This window comes from Megalobrama amblycephala, linkage group LG4 (assembly GCF_018812025.1).
Source record: "Megalobrama amblycephala isolate DHTTF-2021 linkage group LG4, ASM1881202v1, whole genome shotgun sequence".
NCBI lineage: Eukaryota > Metazoa > Chordata > Actinopteri > Cypriniformes > Xenocyprididae > Megalobrama > Megalobrama amblycephala.
The window spans coordinates 54,395,584-54,415,721 of NC_063047.1; the positions used below are offsets into that span (position 1 = coordinate 54,395,584).

General features: G+C 43.7%; 1 protein-coding gene across 5 annotated transcripts in view; it reads left to right on the forward strand.

Annotated features, from left to right (window-relative positions):
* The first annotated feature begins 12,971 nt into the window (after window positions 1-12,971).
* The window catches only part of lg4h11orf54 (linkage group 4 C11orf54 homolog), a 50,802-nt gene continuing 43,635 nt past the window's right edge, over window positions 12,972-20,138 (forward strand). Inside the window, exon 1 of one of the 5 annotated variants that reach the window (XM_048190047.1) lies at window positions 12,972-13,227. In XM_048190047.1, the coding sequence (XP_048046004.1) occupies window positions 13,122-13,227 (106 nt within the window). In that variant the 5' untranslated portion in view covers window positions 12,972-13,121. The remainder of the gene's footprint in view (window positions 13,228-20,138) is intronic. The other 4 variants (XM_048190050.1, XM_048190048.1, XM_048190051.1 and 1 more) reach the window with 4 other exon arrangements.

Here is a 20,138-nt window from a genome sequence, read left to right on the forward strand (position 1 = left end):
CTCGAATAGGGCACAAATGAATTCGACCGAAAGCTCGCAAAATCACACTTAAGGCTATATCTCCAAAATGATTTATCGTATTTTGACCAAACTTCGTACAAGTCATCACAAGCATGACTTAAGCCAACATGCAGTGTGTCAGTGCAGTGCCACCTACTGGTCCAGAGATACGAAAAATTGCTATTTTGGCTAATAACTTCTGAATGGTTTGTCCAGAAATCATAAATGTGGTCACGTCAGATTCAGGGTATCATGCCGAGTCGAATGATACCCATTATTACCATATCAGCCATTTTGGCCGTCGGCCATTTTGAATTTTGTGCTAAAATGCTGTATTTTATGAACGCATCAGCGTATCGTCACAAAACTCGGTATGGGTCATCAGCATGATGCCCTGAACCAGCCTGAGAAGTTTCGCACCAGCGCCACCTAGTGGTAAAATCAAATATTCAAATGCTTATCACTTTGACTGTGGTCGACTTGTTTTTAAAAGTCATGTCCTTAGACTCCTGAATCCCTGCTGAGTCCAACAATACCAAACATGTTAGGTTATGAAATATGGTTTGTCCGCCATGTTGAATTTTGCGAAAAACCTACTTTTTCGAACTCGTCCTAGACGCTTCATTTGATTGTCATGAAAATCAAACCAGATCATCTTCAGTCCATTCTGGCAAAAAGTTATCAAAGGCTTTTCGGTAAATCAAACCATTCTCAAATAACACGCAAATTAATTTAACGTAGAGCACCCAATTTGGGCTCATGGCTGTATCTCTGCAATGCTTTATCATATTCAGACCAAAGTTCATACATATCATCCCAAGCAAGACCAGAGCCTAAATGCTGAGTTTTGGCGCAGCGCCACCTACTGGTTTGGATATACAAAAAAATGGTTATTTTTGCTTGCAGCTTCAGATAGGTTTGTCCAAAAATCATAACTTTGGTCTTGTTAGATTAGGGGAATCATGCCGAGTCGAATGATAACCATTATTACCATATCAGCCATTTTGGTAGTCGGCCATTTTTAATTTTGTGCAAAATGCTGTATTTTACGAACACATTAGCATATCATCACAAAACTCGATATGGGTCATCAGTACGATGCCCTGAACGAGCCTGAGAAGTTTTGCACTAGCGCCACCTAGTGGTAAAATCAAATATTCAAATGCTTATCACTATGAGTGTGGTCGACTTATTTTCAAAATAGTCATGATCTTAGACTCCTGAATCCCTGCTGAGTCCAACGATACCAAACATGCTAGGTTTCGACTTATGGTCTGTCCGCCATGTTGAATTTTGCAAAAAACCTGCTTTTTCGAACTTGTCCTAGATGCTTAATTTGATTGTCATGAAAATCAGATCAGATCATCTTCAGTCCATTCTGGCAAAATGTTATCAAAAGCTTTTCAGTAAATCAAACCATTCTCAAATAACACGCAAATTAATTTAACGCATAGCACCCAATTTGGACTCATGGCTGTATCTCTGCAATGCTTTATCATATTCAGACGAAACCTCATACATATCATCCTAAGCAAGACCAGAGCCTACATGCTGAGTTTTGCCATAACGCCACCTACTGGTCTTGTTTTCAAAAGAGTCATGTCCTTAGACTCCTGAATCCCTGCTGAGTCCAACGATACCAAACATGTCAGGTTTCGAAATATGGTTTGTCCGCCATGTTGAATTTTGCGAAAAACCTGCTTTTTCGAACTTGTCCTAGATGCTTCATTTGATTGTCATGAAAATCAGATCAGATCATCTTCAGTCCATTCTGGCAACAACTTATCAAAAACTTTTTGATAAACTCAACCATTCTCAAATAACACACAAATTAATTTAACGCAGATCACCTAATTTGGACTCATGGCTGTATCTCTGCAATGCTTTATCATATTCAGACCAAAGTTCATACATATCATCCCAAGCAAGACCAGAGCCTACATGCTGAGTTTTGTCATAACGCCACCTACTGGTCTGGAGATACAAAAAAGCCAAAATAGCCATTATTTTTGCTTATAGCTTCAGATAGGTTTGTCCAAAAATCATAAAGTTGGTATTTTTCGATTCAGGGCATCATGCCGAGTTGAATGATATCCAATTTTCCCATGTCAGCCATTTTGGCCATCGGCCATTTTAAATTTTGATTTAAAATGCTGTATTTTGTATTTTCATATCCTTAGTGAGTGTCATTGTCACCTCACTGTGACCAATCCACATTAATTTGGTCACAGCGCCACCTATTGGTCGAACGTGATAAACCAGTAAATCTTTATTATTTACTGTATATATCATTTTCCAACTCTTTTGCCTTAAATGATCGTAATAGGTCTTTAATTGCTCACTGTTGCAGTTGGCCTAATGCTCACAGCCATGTTGGCTGGCTTGTTGTCCCTTTTTTGCTTGGCCCCGTAATTGCTGCTTGCAGCTATATTTAGGGGCCAAGCACCGAAGGTGCGGAGGCACCTATTGTTATTGTTGGCGTTCTTTTTTTTTTTTTTTTTAGGGGCCAAGCACCGAAGGTGCGGAGGCACCTATTGTTATTGTTGGCGTTCTTTTTTTTATTTTTTTTTTTATTAGGGGCCAAGCACCGAAGGTGCGGAGGCACCTATTGTTATTGTTGGCGTTCTTTTTTTTATTTTTTTTTATTCTTCTTCTTCTTCTTCTTCTTCCGCTCTTGAAGTCTATGACAGCCCATAGAACCGCTTGCGGGAAAGTTATGAAATTTGGCACACAGTTAGAGGACAGTCTGAGCTATGTCCATAGCAAATTTGGAGTCTCTATCTCAATCCCTTTAGCGCCACCAGCTGTCCAAAGTTGCACTTATGTTTATGCTAATAACTTTTGAACCGTAAGTGCTAGAAACAAAATTCTTTTTTCCTCTGATTCCTTAGGTCAAGACGAATCGATTGCACCATATGACGTCATTTTCCGTCATGAAAATTTTTCCGCCATTTTGAATTTTCTGAAAAACTTACTTTTTCGAACTCCTCCTAGGCCGTTACTCCGATTTTCACGAAAATTGAACCAGATCATCTTCAGACCATGCCGACAAAAAGTTATGGAATTCAAGTTGATTCCTCAAACCGTTTTCGAAAAACACGCGAACAAATTGTACGTAGTGCTTGTGAAAATAGACATAAGACTGTATCTCTGCAACGCTTTATCGTATTCAGACCAAACTTGGTACCTGTCATCACAAGCATGACCTGAGGCAACATGCAGCGTTTCGGCGCAGCGCCACCTACTGGTGCGGAGATATGAAAAATTTATGTTTTGCTTATAACTTCTGATGGGTTTGGCCAAAAATCATAAATTTGGTCTCGTTGGATTGGGGGCATCATGCTGAGTCGAATGCTAACAATTTTCCCATATCGGACATTTTGGCCGTCGGCCATTTTGAATTTTGTGCTAAAATGCTGTATTTTACGAACGCATTAGCGTATCGTTACGAAACTTGGTATGGGTCATCAGCACAATGCCCTGAAGGAGCCTGAGAAGTTTCGGACCAGCGCCACCTTGTGGTCAAAAGTTATAACAAAATTTACAAAAATGCTAATAACTTTTGACTATGTTAACCGATTGGAATGAATCTGGTCTCAGTAGATTCTGTGGGTCATGCTGAGAAAATAGATATCAAGTTTGCCATAGTTAGCTGAACTTCCTGTCCGCTGTATTGTTTTTCTTTAAAAACCTACTTTTTCGAACTCCTCCTAGACCGTTGCTCCGATTTTCACCAAAATCGAACCGTATCATCTTCAGACCATGTCAACAAAAAGTTATGGATTTCAAGTCGATAAGTCAAACCGTTTTCGTATACCAGCGCAACGAATTTGAGGCATGATGCAAAAACGACTCTTGAAGCTGTATCTCTGCAATGCTTTATCATATTCAGACCAAACTTGGTACGTGTAATCACAATCATGACCTGAGGCACCATACAGTGTTTCGGCGCAGCGCCACCTACTGGAGTGGAGATATGAAAAATGGCTTTTTTTGCTTATAACTTCTGAAGGGTTTGACCAAAATTCATAAATTTGATATGGGTCATCAGGACAATGCCCTGAAGGAGCCTGAGAGGTTCCAGACCAGCGCCACCTTGTGGTCAAAAGTTATAACAAAATTGACAAAAATGCTAATAACTTTTTTTTCTAATTGCTCACTGCTGCTGTTGGTCTGATGCTCCCAGCCATGTTGGCTGGCTTCTTGTGCCGTTTTTGTGCTTGGCCCCGTAATTGCTGCTTGCAGCTATATTTATTATTATTATTCTTCCGCTCTTGAGTCTATGGCAGCCCATAGAACCGTATGGTAAAAAGTTATGAAATTTGGCACACTGATAGAGGACAGTCTGAACTGTGACTATAGCTAATTTGGTGTCTCTAACTCAATCCCTCTAGCGCCACCAGCTGTGCAAAGTTGAACTTCTGTTTATGTTAATAACTTTTGAACCGTAAGGGCTAGAAAAAAAATTCTTTTGTCCTCTGATTCCTTGGCTCATGCCGATTTGAATGCACCCTATGACGTCATTTTCCGTCATGAAAATTTTCCCGCCATTTTGATTTTTCCAAAAAACATACTTTTTCTAACTGCTCCTAGACCATTACTCCGATTATCACCAAAATTGAACTAGATCATCTTCAGACCATGACTGCAAAAACTTCTCAAAAGCTTTTTGATAGCTCGAACCTTTCTCGAATAGGGCACAAATGAATTTGATGAAGAGCTCGCAAAATCAGTCTTGAGGCTATATCTCCAAAACGATTTATGGTATTCTGACCAAACTTCATACAAGTCATCACAAGCATGACTTGAGGCAACATGCACTGTTTCAACGCAGTGCCACCTACTGGTCCGGAGATATGAAAAATGGCTATTTATGCTAATAACTTCTGAATGGTTTGTCCATAAATCATAAATGCGGTCTTGTCAGATTCGGGGCATCATGCCAAGTCGAATGAATACCATTATTACCATATCAGCCATTTTGGCTGTCGGCCATTTTGAATTTTGTGCTAAAATGCTGTATTTTACGAACGCATTAGCATATCGTCACAAAACTCGGTATGGGTCATTAGTACGGTGCCCTGAACGAGCCTGAAAAGTTTCGGACCAGCGCCACCTAGTGGTAAAATCAAATATTCAAATGCTTATCACTTTATGTGTGGTCAACTTATTTTCAAATGAGTCATATCCTTAGACTCCAGAATCCCTGCTGAGTCCAACAATACCAAACTTGCTAGGTTTAGACTTATGGTTTGTCCGCCATGTTGAATTTTGCAAAAAACCTACTTTTTCGAACTCCTCCTAGACTGTTACTCTGATTATCATCAAAATTGAACCAGATCATCTTGAGACCATGCCAACAAAAAGTTATCAAAAGCTTGTTGATATAACAAACCGTTCTTGAAAACTTCATAAATGAATTAAACAAAAAGTTCGCAAAATCAGACTTGAGGCTATATCTCCACAATGCTTTATCGTTTTCAGTCCAAACTGGGTACATGTCATCATAAGCATGACTTGAGGCAACCTGCTGCGTTTTGGTGCAGCGCCACCTACTGGTCCAGAGATACGAAAAATGGCTATTTGTGCTAATAACTTCTGAATGGTTTGTCCATAAATCATAAATGTGGTCACGTCAGATTCAGGGCATCATGCCGAGTCGAGTGATATCCATTATTACCATATCAGCCATTTTAGCCGTCGGCCATTTTGAATTTTGTGCTAAAATTCTGTATTTTATGAATGCATTAGCATATCACCACAAAACTCGGTATGGGTCATCAGCACGATGCCCTGAACAAGCCTGAGAAGTTTCGGACCAGCGCCACCTAGTGGTAAAATAAAATATTCAAATGCTTATCAATATGGGTGTGGTCAACTTATTTTCAAAAGAGTCATGACGTTAGACTCCTGAATCCCTGCTGAGTCTAACGATACCAAACATGCTAGGTTTCGACTTATGGTTTGTCCACCATTTTGAATTTTGCGAAAAAACTACTTTTTCGAACTCGTCCTAGGCTGTTGGTCTGATTATTATGACAATTGAACCAGATCATCTTCAGACCATTCTGGCAAAAAGTTATCAAAAGCTTTTTGATAAACTCAACCCTTCTCAAAAAACACGCAAATTAATTTAACACAGAGCACCCAGTTTGTACTCATGGCTGTATCTCTGCAATGATTTATCATATTTAGACCAAACTTCGTACAAATCATCCCAAGCAAGACCAGAGCCTACATGCTGAGTTTCGTCGCAACACCACCTACTGGTCTGGAGATTCAAAAAAGCCAAAATAGCCATTATTTTTGCTTATAGCTTCAAATATGTTTGTCCAAAAATCATAAATTTGGTCTTGTTAGATTAGGGGCATCATGCCGAGTCGAATGATATCCAATTTTCCCATATCAGCCATTTTGGTTGTCGGCCATTTTGAATTTTGTGCAAAAATGCTGTATTTTATGAACGCATTAGCGTACTGTTACGAAACTCGGTATGAGTCATCAGCACAAGGTCCCGAAGGAGCCTGAGAAGTTTCAAACCAGCGCCACCTAGTGTTTTTTCATATGTTTATATCTTTTGATCTGGTTGACTTATTTTCACGGGAGTCATATCCTTAGCGAGTGTCATTGCTACCTCACTCTGACCATACCACATTAATTTGGTCACAGCACCACCTATTGATCAAAAGTGATAAACCATTAAATCTTTATTATTGACTGTATATATCATTTTTCAGCTCTTTTGCCTAAAATGATCCTAATAGGTCTTTAATTGCTTACTGTTGCAGCTGGTCTGATGCTCCCAGCCATCTTGGCTGGCTTGCTGTGCCTTTTTTGCTTGGCCCCGTAATTGCTGCTTGCAGCTATATTTTATATTGTGTCTATGTATTTGAAACATTTGAATGGACTAATAAAGGGAGCTGTAAAGTATTTTTGTTGAAGTACACTGTCGTTTTGACCATAATAATTTACTAAATCTAACTCATATAAATATTACAATAGTACAGAAAAATACTATACATACATTTATAGGTAAAATCGAACTCCTAACCTCCTGTACCCATTCTGTGATGTCAAACAACTTTCCTGTGCAAAGGATCATGGGGGCCCGAAGTGTCCATCAGTTGTACCCTTTGAAATCCTTCATTCCGAAGGGCCCTTTGAAGTGGTCAGTTTTGAGCACTTTAGTTTGGAACAACCCTTCAATATGGTGGCCATGATTGTTTTCACTCCGAAGTGCCCTTCGGAGGGCGATATATCCCGTTTGGAACCCACTGTAGCTCTCTTCTTCTTCTTCTCTATTTGAATTCCGGCAGTGTAGACACTGCTAAGTGTATTACTGCCCTCCACTGGTCAAAGTTTTGAACTAATTTTTATATACAATATGTTAGTTCAATAGTATATAACAGTTAGTTCAAACTTTGGCCTGCGGAGGCAGTAATACACTTAGCAGTGTCTACACTGCCAGAATTCAAATAGAGAAGAAGAGAGCTAGTTCAAGATGAGCATTTATGGTTAAAACATATATACTTTTTAATTTTATTTAGAAAATGAGCTATGGTTTCTCTAGATAAGACCCTTATTTCTCATCTGGGATCCTGTAGAACGCTTTGAAGCTGCAATGAAACTGTAATTTTGACCTTCAACCATTTGGGCTCCATTGAAGTCCACTATAAGGAGAATAATCCTGGAATGTTTTCATCAAAAACCTTAATTTCTTTTCGCCTGAAGAAAGAAAGACATGAACATCTTGGATGACATGGGGGTGAGTAAATTATCAGGAACCTTTTCACAAAAGGCGGTGCTAAACTGGGGGCTTGATGACGCACTGGAGCCCTCGAGCATGGCCACGCCCCTAACACTATATAACTGTCTGACGCACTAGAGTAACCGAGCATGGCCCCGCCCCAACACTATATAACTGTCTGACGCACTAGAGTAACCGAGCATGGCCCCACCCTAACACTATATAACTGTCTGACGCACTAGAGTAACCGAGCATGGCCCCGCCCCAACACTATATAACTGTCTGACGCACTAGAGTAACCGAGCATGGCCCCACCCCTAACACTATATAACTGTCTGACGCACTAGAGTAACCGAGCATGGCCCCGCCCCTAACACTATATAACTGTCTGACGCACTAGAGTAACCGAGCATGGCCACGCCCCTAACACTATATAACTGTCTGACGCACTAGAGTAACCGAGCATGGCCCCGCCCCAACACTATATAACTGTCTGACGCACTAGAGTAACCGAGCATGGCCCCGCCCCTAACACTATATAACTGTCTGACGCACTAGAGTAACCGAGCATGGCCCCGCCCCTAACACTATATAACTGTCTGACGCACTAGAGTAACCGAGCATGGCCCCGCCCCTAACACTATATAACTGTCTGACGCACTAGAGTAACCGAGCATGGCCACGCCCCTAACACTATATAACTGTCTGACGCACTAGAGTAACCGAGCATGGCCCCGCCCCAACACTATATAACTGTCTGACGCACTAGAGTAACCGAGCATGGCCCCGCCCCAACACTATATAACTGTCTGACGCACTAGAGTAACCGAGCATGGCCCCACCCCTAACACTATATAACTGTCTGACGCACTAGAGTAACCGAGCATGGCCCCGCCCCTAACACTATATAACTGTCTGACGCACTAGAGTAACCGAGCATGGCCCCGCCCCTAACACTATATAACTGTCTGACGCACTAGAGTAACCGAGCATGGCCCCACCCCTAACACTATATAACTGTCTGACGCACTAGAGTAACCGAGCATGGCCCCACCCCTAACACTATATAACTGTCTGACGCACTAGAGTAACCGAGCATGGCCCCACCCCTAACACTATATAACTGTCTGACGCACTAGAGTAACCGAGCATGGCCCGCCCCTAACACTATATAACTGTCTGACGCACTAGAGTAACCGAGCATGGCCACGCCCTTAACACTATATAACTGTCTGACGCACTAGAGTAACCGAGCATGGCCCCGCCCCAACACTATATAACTGTCTGACGCACTAGAGTAACCGAGCATGGCCCCACCCCAACACTATATAACTGTCTGACGCACTGGAGTAACCGAGCATGGCCCCACCCCTAACACTATATAACTGTCTGACGCACTAGAGTAATCGAGCATGGCCCCGCCCCAACACTATATAACTGTCTGACGCACTAGAGTAACCGAGCATGGCCCCACCCCTAACACTATATAACTGTCTGACGCACTAGAGTAACCGAGCATGGCCCCACCCCTAACACTATATAACTGTCTGACGCACTAGAGTAACCGAGCATGGCCCCACCCCTAACACTATATAACTGTCTGACGCACTAGAGTAACCGAGCATGGCCCCGCCCCTAACACTATATAACTGTCTGACGCACTAGAGTAACCGAGCATGGCCACGCCCTTAACACTATATAACTGTCTGACGCACTAGAGTAACCGAGCATGGCCCCGCCCCAACACTATATAACTGTCTGACGCACTAGAGTAACCGAGCATGGCCCCACCCCAACACTATATAACTGTCTGACGCACTGGAGTAACCGAGCATGGCCCCACCCCTAACACTATATAACTGTCTGACGCACTAGAGTAATCGAGCATGGCCCCGCCCCAACACTATATAACTGTCTGACGCACTAGAGTAATCGAGCATGGCACCACCCCTAATGCTACAGCAGCTTGCCCGCTTAATCTCGAGTGTCAATACTGTTAGTTATACAGCCTACATTTTGCTAGCTAGTAATGCCTTCATCACACAAATGCATATTACCTGGTTGCGATAATATACAAAAGAAGCTTGTTCTCCTTATTTAAATTTGATATGAAGAAGGGGTGGATTCAATTAGTCTCTGCTGTGATAATTTTACACCGGAGAGTTTTACAAACTTTCATTAGACAACTGGGATTCACTGACAATCTGCTGTTATTGGTGAATGGGGCTGAACAGACTATCTCCCGCCTCGGCCTTCATCCTCCCATCTCACGGCGCCGTCACCTGTTGACTCGACAACAGTCGGCAGTACATGCCCACCAATGAGTGTATGTTGCCTTGTGTGCTTAATTAGTAGGTGGTCCACAGTAACTACTAAATTTTGCAACCCTCTAACGTGATTCTTTTGTTTATATGCATCAGTGAGTTTGACTGGTTAGACAAATATGTTGAGGCGGCAGCTCTCGCGAGTGGGTGTGGTTTCAGTGCTGACAGCGGACACGCCCCAGCGTTTGAGAGCAGAGAATACTGCTAATTTTTTCAAGATTTTGATAATTTATTTAATTTACTTGGCGTTTTTTTAATCATTCAAATTTGGCTGGGTGGTTAATAACACATTTACTGTGGTGTGACATACTCAGAACACAGACTTTAATAGGGCTTTACAGGGACTTTAAGCTTGACGTCGACTAGTCGCTGGTCCTATAGAGGGCGCAGCAGCATAAGAAATGTTTGATGTTCACATTTACGCTTCATTTCCAAAATGGTTACGTTGCTACAGCCTTCATATTGTAACCGTATCAAAGAACCTAAAAAAAATATGAAAATAGATATTCCCAAACATTTAATATAGGCTATAGGGAATTGCACACAACACATATGGATTTGTTTTTAATTTTGTTTTTTAATGACCCGCCCCGCAAATAAAGTGACAATTTCTTATCCCGCCCCAACCCGACCCGCAGGGTTCGCGGGTTATGAGACGACCCGCGCATCACTAACCTACAACTGGAGAAGGTTAACAGATGACTGTCATGCTATGAACCTGACATGACTAATGGATAAAATTCAAGATCTTGAATCTGCTCAAAGTACACCCAAATATGTTGGATGAAATAATGAAGTTGTGTCAACAACTATGTTCTTGCAACTTCTTTGAGAGTCCCATATAAATATATAATGTATGGATAATCTCATGTACTGGTAATGTGGTTTAAGAGGTACATTGTCCTAATGAATTCTCCTCCTTTTTGCAGGTCTAAGCCAGCCACAGTGGATACAGTGAAGCCACAAACACAGTTCATAGTTCTTGTATTTCTATTACACATTAAATAATAAAAAATATAATGTTAATAATTTTTGTCAGATGTTTATTTCCAGCTGGGTTTAGTAAAAAAGATGGTCTTGATCCAAGTATAATTTTGATTTCAGTTTCATGTTCTTAATTCTTTGCAAAACACAACCTGAACAGTTAGCTATTGAAAAGTTGGTGTGCAGTTTATATCAATTAAAATTATATATTCTTGAGCGGTTTTTTTTTAAGCCACAAGGAGAAAACCAGTGTATAATTGTAGTAATAATTTAAATTATTTAATTAATCAATGACCTAATTAACAGCTACCAGTTAAACATACAAATCAGAACCAATACAAAAACTGCAATGGAAACCATTAAATATTTGCAAATAAAGACCAATGCAAATTTATAATGGAACCATTAGAACCAATACGAAAACTACAATGGAAACCATTAAATATTTGCAAATAAAGACCAATACAAATCTGTAATGGAACCATTAGAACCAATACAAAAACTGCAATGGGAAGAACCATTATGTGCAAATAAAGACCAATACAAATTTGTAATGGAACCATTAGAACCAATACAAAAACTGCAATGGGAACCATTAAATATTTGCAAATAAAGACCAATACAAATTTGTAATGGAACCATTAGAACCAATACAAAAACTGCAATGGGAACCATTAAATATTTGCAAATAAAGACCAATACAAATTTGTAATGGAACCATTAGAACCAATACAAAAACTGCAATGGGAACCATTAAATATTTGCAAATAAAGACCAATACAAATCTGTAATGGAACCATTAGAACCAATACAAAAACTGCAATGGGAACCATTAAATATTTGCAAATAAAGACCAATACAAATCTGTAATGGAACCATTAGAACCAATACAAAAACTGCAATGGGAACCATTAAATATTTGCAAATAAAGACCAATACAAATCTGTAATGGAACCATTAGAACCAATACAAAAACTGCAATGGGAAGAACCATTATGTGCAAATAAAGACCAATACAAATTTGTAATGGAACCATTAGAACCAATACGAAAACTGCAATGGGAACCATTAAATATTTGCAAATAAAGACCAATACAAATCTGTAATGGAAACCAATACAAACCAATAAATCCTAATGGAATGTGCCCAAAACACACTACGTAATGGAAACCATTTTGTAATGGTTTTAATGGTTAATGGCTGATGGTTTGTAATGGTTTTGTAGTGGAAACCATTAGGATTTCTGTAATGGTTTCTATTGTTTTTTTCAGCAGGGAGTGACAGGCTGTGAGGTGTACTACTATAATTTTCAGGTGAAATTTGGCTGTAAAATATGTATTTATTTAGTTATTTTCATTTATTCAGACAGACTGACTGAAAAAAATGAATGTGAAATCGTTTTGACAGAAGAATACTTGTTTTCAGATCAGTTCTCTGACGGTCTTACCGTAATAGCCAGTGTATGCGCGCACCACAAAACATAGTGGCGGCTAGATTGACCGTGCATTTCGCGGTGGCGACTGGCTTGACCGCAGTAAAAGAACAAAGTGTCCGACTTCACGTCTCCGTTTTCAGCTTCTAGGTATTTATCTTCAAAATAAAGTTGGTGCTGTGAAGAATAGGGGAGGGAATAGAAAAAAAGAAAAAGTCATGACATGGTCACAGTAATTTGTATGGCACACTATACATTATAAGGAAGCACCCAACTGGATTTTGTGGCTATTGTTACGTTTCAGAAACTATAGAGCATGTACTTATGAGTTACAGACAATATGAAAACACAGAAGAAAATGATGATGGAAGAGTTAGGAAAAGTTGGTCTAACAGAGACAGGAATGAAGGAAATACTGGAAAGTGGTGAGAATGAACAAGGCAGAAGAAGTATTTGCAGTTTTATTTAACAAGGACTGGACTGATGAAGAGAATATGATGTAACGGACATTACAGGAAAATAAACCCGGAAGATGGCAGTAGTGCAACGTTAATGGCTGCAAGCTGCCGTTAAAGAAAAAGAAGAAGCGACTGCAAGCGGCAACGCTCGCTGCAGCCGATGTCGAATACACTTTATGAGTCTGTCTGCCAGAATATTACACACACCGAGACGAATGGCTAACTCCAGCAAGACCGAAAAGTTCCAGCTGCATGTTCCGAATCTCGAGGAATTATGTCAGGGTAATAATCGCATTTTAATGTGTGCATTTATATGGGTATTGTATGTATTATAGGCTAACTGTTTCTTTCATTGTGCTTGAGTAAAATGACACGAGTCCAAAGTTCAACATGACTATTTTAAATCATTTTGAGATTTACGAACATTTAAAGCAGACTAATTTAATGTGCAGTAGTAAAAAACAAAAAAATCCTAAAAGATGTATATAGTATTGTGTATAACAGACGTACCATCATGTTTGATAGTAGGCTATTTGAAAGAAATTAAGGGCCTCAAACAATAATTATCTAAAAACGAAATCCTACTAAATAAAAGGCAGAAGAATTGAAAAATCAATGGTTAGCATTTATTTTTAAAGTCGGCATGAAACGAAATTTGCGATAGTCTTTTCTTTCCAATAAGGGTTATGCGCAACAAGTATTATATAAAACAGGTTCCATCGCTTCCGGTTCAGGTCTGTTCTGTGTGTTTCAGTAAATTGTTTTTAAATTTTTAAAATTCGGATCCCAGATAGCAAGCACCACTGAAACAATGCTAAATCAATGTTAATGCGTCAACGTTAACTGCATTGAATCAACACCACTTTTGCACCCGCAATTATTAATAATGTTGAAATTTCATTAAAGAAAGAGAAAAAAACAATGGTAATGGCATTTAATCAACATCAAAATGTGATGTTGGTTCAACATCATGTTTGCACTCTCATACTTAATCATACTAATGTCTGCCTGGCATGTTTTTACCCTTCTATGATTTTTAATTGTAACAGAGTAGCAACCCACAAGAGTGGTCAGGTGTTAATTTTCACTTTAATATTCAAAGACTTACAGTACTGAATGGCATGTGGTGTACTGAAAAGTAGCTAAATAAAGCAGAAAATACTGTATTTACTGTAAACAAGCTAACTACTTTAATTGCTTTTGGATAAAAGAAATTAGCAACATGCAAAATTGCAGAGCAAATAACTACAAATAAAATATCTTAAGATAAACAGTATCGTCTTACACTGTAAGAAAAAATACACCATATCTACTCAATAAAAATGAGGCAACAGATTACAAGCAATATTATTAATTAAATTTCACAAGGTTTGGTATTGAGTAAATATTAATTAAATGAGACCCTTAATAGTTATCCATTTAATATTAGTAGATTTGAATAGAAAACAGTACAGAATTAATTAGAACCTAAACAAAAATATTGAGTTGAATTGAAAAAGATAAACTCCCTAATGTGTAAATAGTACTAATAAAAATTAATTTAATTCTACATTCTACTCAAATAAGAATTTTATTAACAATTCACTTTTGTGCTTTAACTGTAGTGTTAAATTAACTCTCCTGGGAGTACATGTGAGACCATACTCAAGTGTTAAAGTGTTAAAATACGAGTGTTACATGAACACTGAAGCGACATCAAGAATCAGCCTTGTGAATCTCAACGACGGTGACAAGCAACATATTCTGATCAACAGATCAACCCTGAACATTAGAAAACAAGCTACTAAAAAGTCGCATAAACAGAACAAAATAAAATATGAGAATAAAGGAAATTACTAAGACAATTCAGCTCATAATTTATTCATGCAGCAATGCATGATGGGAGCCATGGATGAATTTTGATTGGTGGCACACAGAATACATGCGTTCTTCTTACTAGCCCAGTGATAACAAAATAAGTTCCCTTTCGATACTTCACTCGTACTGCATATGGGGAAAGGTCTCCCTTTTTCCCCGCTGCTGAAGCCTTTTTCAATAACGCAGTGTAACTGCATCGTCATTGGTTCACTCATAGACAAGTTGTTGAACCAATGGCGGCGCGGCATAGCTGCGCGGCCTATGGCGACAAAGCGCGCAAATATTCCCGCCGAAATGGGCGGGGTTAGGGGCTATATAAGCAGGCGTTTCGCCATAGGATTTCAGTGTTTTCTCCTTCAGCGACGACTCTACTTCTCTTCGCTGATCTCCGACTGAAGCCGAAGAAGCTCGCCGCCTTCCTGACAGCTCTCGCCGCCGTCTGAAGAGGCTCCCGCAGCAGACTCGCCTGGATTCGCCGGACGAGGACAGCGCCGGCGCCTTCACTGACTGCAGCTACAGCGCCGTCGTCTAACCGCCGCCTCCCGCTTCCCGCTCCCGGCCGCTTCCTGTGTGTCCCCTGCCGCCATCCGGCGCGCCGCCTGAGAGCTTCACCCGCGGCTTAACGCCGCTCTAAAAGAACGTTTCCACAGCGGTTTTCACCGCTTCTAAGAGCTTCCGCGGCCCTCGCCGCTCTACAAAGAGCCACCCAACTGCCGTTTTCACGGCACCGGCATCTCCCGATGCCCCGTCACTCGTGTGCTACGTGCAGGGCCCCCCTGCACGATAGCGACGGACACAGCGAGTGCGTCGCCTGCCTGGGCAAGCCCCATGCGGACGGCGCGATTGCTGGAGACTCATGCCCGCACTGCGAGTGCATGAGTCTCAGTTCCTTGCGCTCGCGGGTCGCCTTCTTCACGGAGGGCGATCTCGCCGCTCGCGCCCTCCCGTCTCCTTCCTCCCGCGAACCGGCCAGGAAGAGACAGCGGGGTAGAGCGACTCAGCGCCCGAAGTTAGGTGAGCTCACGCCGGCCCAGCCCCCGCGTGCCTCGCCCTCTCCTCCGAGGGAACTCTCTCCCGTTCTGTTCTCTCGTCCTGAGCAGCGTCCCTCTGCCGAAGCAAGTGACCTCGTCTCATTCGGAGGAACAGACGACGAGCAGGATGACTCCATGTCACTTGCGGCTTCCGAAGCGGAAGCATGGGTTGGTGAGCCGGATGACCCCGCTCCCCCGCCTCCCTTGGAGCCCATTGAGCACGGCCAGGGCATGGATGCCGAACTATTCCGCATCCTGTCCAGAGCCGTGGAAGAGCTGGACCTCGAGTGGGCCCCTCCAGAGGAGCCGTCTCGCAGCCGCCTGGACGAGTGGTTCCTGCCAGGCCGCCGCCAAGCACCTCGCCAGCGCTCAGCGGCCTTTTTCCCCGAGGTCCACGAGGAGCTCACGAAGTCGTGGCGCGCTCCGTATTCAAACCTCGGTCAATCCGGACGACGCGCATGTCCTCCGAACCGAAGTCATGACGTTGCTAAGAAAGGGAGCTGTGGAAATAGTTTCCCCGACAGAGAGCGAGTCAGGCTTTTACAGCCGCTATTTTCTGGTCCCCAAGAAGGATGGTGGTCTCAGACCCATTCTAGACCTCAGACTTTTGAATCACTCCCTCATGAGACGGAAGTTCAAAATGCTGACGCTGAAACAGATCCTCGCGCACATTTGCCCCAAGGACTGGTTCTGCTCGCTGGACCTGAAGGATGCGTATTTTCACATCCAGATAGCCCCCCGTCACAGACGATTCTTGAGATTCGCATACGAGGGAGTGGCGTACCAATATACGGTCCTGCCCTTCGGGCTGTCTCTGGCTCCTCACACTTTCACCAAGTGCATGGACGCGGCGCAAATGGGAATCCGGGTCCTAAATTATCTCGACGACTGGCTCATTCTAGCCCGTTTGCGAACTGAGCTGGAACACCACAGATCCGTGCTCCTCAGCCATTTACAATGTCTGGGTCTCAGGGTCAACTTAGCCAAGAGCTCGCTGTGCCCCACCCAGCGAATCTCGTTTCTGGGGGCAGTTTTCGACTCAGTCCGCATGACGGCAGTAGTCTCGCCGGAGCGCGCTCTAGCGATTCAGCAGCTCACGGCCTCAATCAAGAACAAAGCCTGTCTCCCTCTGAAGTTTTTCCAGAGGCTACTAGGGCTGATGGCTTCCGCCTCCCCGGTGCTGCAGCTCGGCCTTCTTCGGATGCGGCCTCTTCAGTACTGGTTGAAGTTCCGGGTTCCTCCCAGCGCCTGGCGGCACGGCCGCTTATGTCTCAAAGTCAATCAGGCCTGTCTTCTAGCCCTGAAACCTTGGATGGACCCTATGTGGTTCAAGCGCGGAGTACCCTTACAGGCGGTCTCACGAAGGACGGTGCTCTCAATGGACGCTTCCAACTCGGGTTGGGGCGCTGTGTGCGAGGGCAGACCGGCCTTCGGCTCGTGGAGTCACGAGGAAAGCCGTCTACACATCAACTGTCTAGAGATGCTGGCAGTGATGAAGGCCCTTCAGTCTTTTCAGGCTCACTTGACAGGACGTCATGTTCTAGTCCGATCGGACAGTATGACAGTGGTGTCCTATTTAAACCACCAGGGCGGTCTCTCGTCCAGCCACTTATGCGCTCTGGCGAAACGTCTTCTGGAATGGGCTCTTCCGAGGCTTCAGTCGCTCAGAGCGACTCATGTTCCTGGCAGGAACAATCTGGGCGCAGACATGTTGTCACGGAGCAACATCCCCTCCGACGAGTGGATGCTCCACCCCCAAGTGGTCCTCAAGATTTGGGAGTTCTTCGGGAGGGCAGAGATAGACCTCTTCGCCTCAGAAGACAACTCTCATTGCCCAACATTTTTCTCGAAGGAAGTCGATGCTCTGGCCCATACATGGCCCAGCACGCTCCTTTACGCCTTCCCTCCGATCGCACTGATCCCTCAGGTCATCAGGCGCATCAGAGAAGACCAACACAGAGTCCTTCTGGTGGCCCCGCTCTGGAGGAACCAGGTTTGGTCCTCGGAGCTGTTCAAGCTCTCCCTGAGAGCCCCGTGGCCGATTCCCCTGAGACGGGACCTCCTCTCTCAGGCAAACAGAACGATCTGGCACCCACAGCCGGAGCTTTGGGCTCTGCACCTCTGGTCCCTCGATGGGAGCCGACCAGCCTCCCCGGGGACGTCCTAAATACCATTTCTCAGGCTAGAGCCCCGTCCACGAGACGCCTCTATGACCAGAAATGGTCTGTCTTTGTTGATTGGTGTTCCTCACGCAACATAGACCCTGTGGAGAGTGACGTATCCTTCATACTGTCTTTCCTCCAAGAACGCTTGGAAATGGGGCGCACCCCTTCTACTCTTAAGGTTTACGTAGCAGCCATTGCGGCGTTCCATGCTCCCATTGCTGGCCAATCAGTGGGACGTAACGGCCTTATAATCCGTTTCCTGAGGGGTGCTAGGCGATTGAATCCTCCTCGCCCCTCACCGTTCCCACTTGGGACCTCTCACTGGTCCTCAGGGCTTTAAAGGGAGCCCCCTTTGAGCCAATGGGTTCAGCCGATCTCAGGCCCTAACGCTAAAGACCGCTCTGCTGTTAGCACTGGCATCGGTTAAGCGCGTTGGCGATTTGCAGGCCCTCTCTGTGAGCCCTGCATGCCTTGAATTTGGGCCTGGAGACTCGAAGGTCGTTCTAAAACCTAGGCATGGCTACGTTCCTAAGGTGCTCTCAACCCCGTTTAGAGCTCAGGTCATCTCGCTTTCTGCTCTTCCTCCCTCGGCGGATGAACGAGAGCTAGAGCTACTCTGCCCAGTCAGGGCATTGAGGACCTATGTGGAGCGATCGCAGCCTTTCAGGCAGTCGGATCAGCTCTTTGTTTGTTTTGGTGGCCGCACCAAAGGGTCTCCGGTCTCAAAACAGCGCCTTTCCCGTTGGATAGTGGACGCTATTAACCTGTGCTACTCCTCACTGGGTGCAGACTGCCCCATAGGAGTCAGGGCCCACTCCTGACTCCTATGGTTATTTCCTTAAGTGTAACTAGGGTTCGATTAAGGCTTTGCCTTCTCGCTTGTCTTTTGGACCCACTCCCATGTGTCCAATTTCAGGCTATATCGTTCCCAGCCGTGGCACGGCATGGTTGAATTCGTTCCCCATACGCAGTACGAGTGAAGTATCGAAAGGGAACGTACTCGGTTACTAACGTAACCTCGGTTCCCTGAGATACGGAACAAGTACTGCGTCACTTGCCGTGCCACGAGGCTGCGGCTTCAGGGTCGTCGCTTCAGTCGATTACACTGAAATCCTATGGCGAAACGCCTGCTTATATAGCCCCTAACCCCGCCCATTTCGGCGGGAATATTCGCGCGCTTTGTCGCCATAGGCAGTTGGGTGGCTCTTTGTAGAGCGGCGAGGGCCGCGGAAGCTCTTAGAAGCGGTGAAAACCGCTGTGGAAACGTTCTTTTAGAGCGGCGTTAAGCCGCGGGTGAAGCTCTCAGGCGGCGCGCCGGATGGCGGCAGGGGACGCACAGGAAGCGGCCGGGAGCGGGAAGCGGGAGGCGGCGGTTAGACGACTGCGCTGTAGCTGCAGTCAGTGAAGGCGCCGGCGCTGTCCTCGTCCGGCGAATCCAGGCGAGTCTGCTGCGGGAGCCTCTTCAGACGGCGGCGAGAGCTGTCAGGAAGGCGGCGAGCTTCTTCGGCTTCAGGCGGAGATCAGCGAAGAGAAGTAGAGTCGTCGCTGAAGGAGAAAACACTGAAATCCTATGGCGAAACGCCTGCTTATATAGCCCCTAACCCCGCCCATTTCGGCGGGAATATTTGCGCGCTTTGCTGCGCCGCCATTGGTTCAACAACTTGTCTATGAGTGAACCAATGACGATGCAGTTACACTGCGTTATTGAAAAAGGCTTCAGCAGCGGGGAAAAAGGGAGACCTTTCCCCATACGCAGTACTCGTTCCGTATCTCAGGGAACCGAGGTTACGTTAGTAACCGAGTACGTTTTCTTACCTAAAGTCAACCAGTTAAATTTTGCAAGATGAGCAATATAGAAGAAAACGAACATTCACTGTCTGTAGCCTAATGTTACTCTCTTCAAATGTCTTGGCCTGCTGCATAAAAAAGGCGCACTTTGACAGGAAGTGCTTTTCAATTAAAAATTGCCTGATTACATTAATTTGAATTCACTCAATATTCTCTCCATTTGGGATTAGGTAAATATAATGCTTATGTTTTATTTAACTACAATGGGTAGATTTTATTCCAACCATTTTTATTTGAAATGTAATTAAATATTTGCCTCAAAATCATAAACACAATTATATTGAATACATTT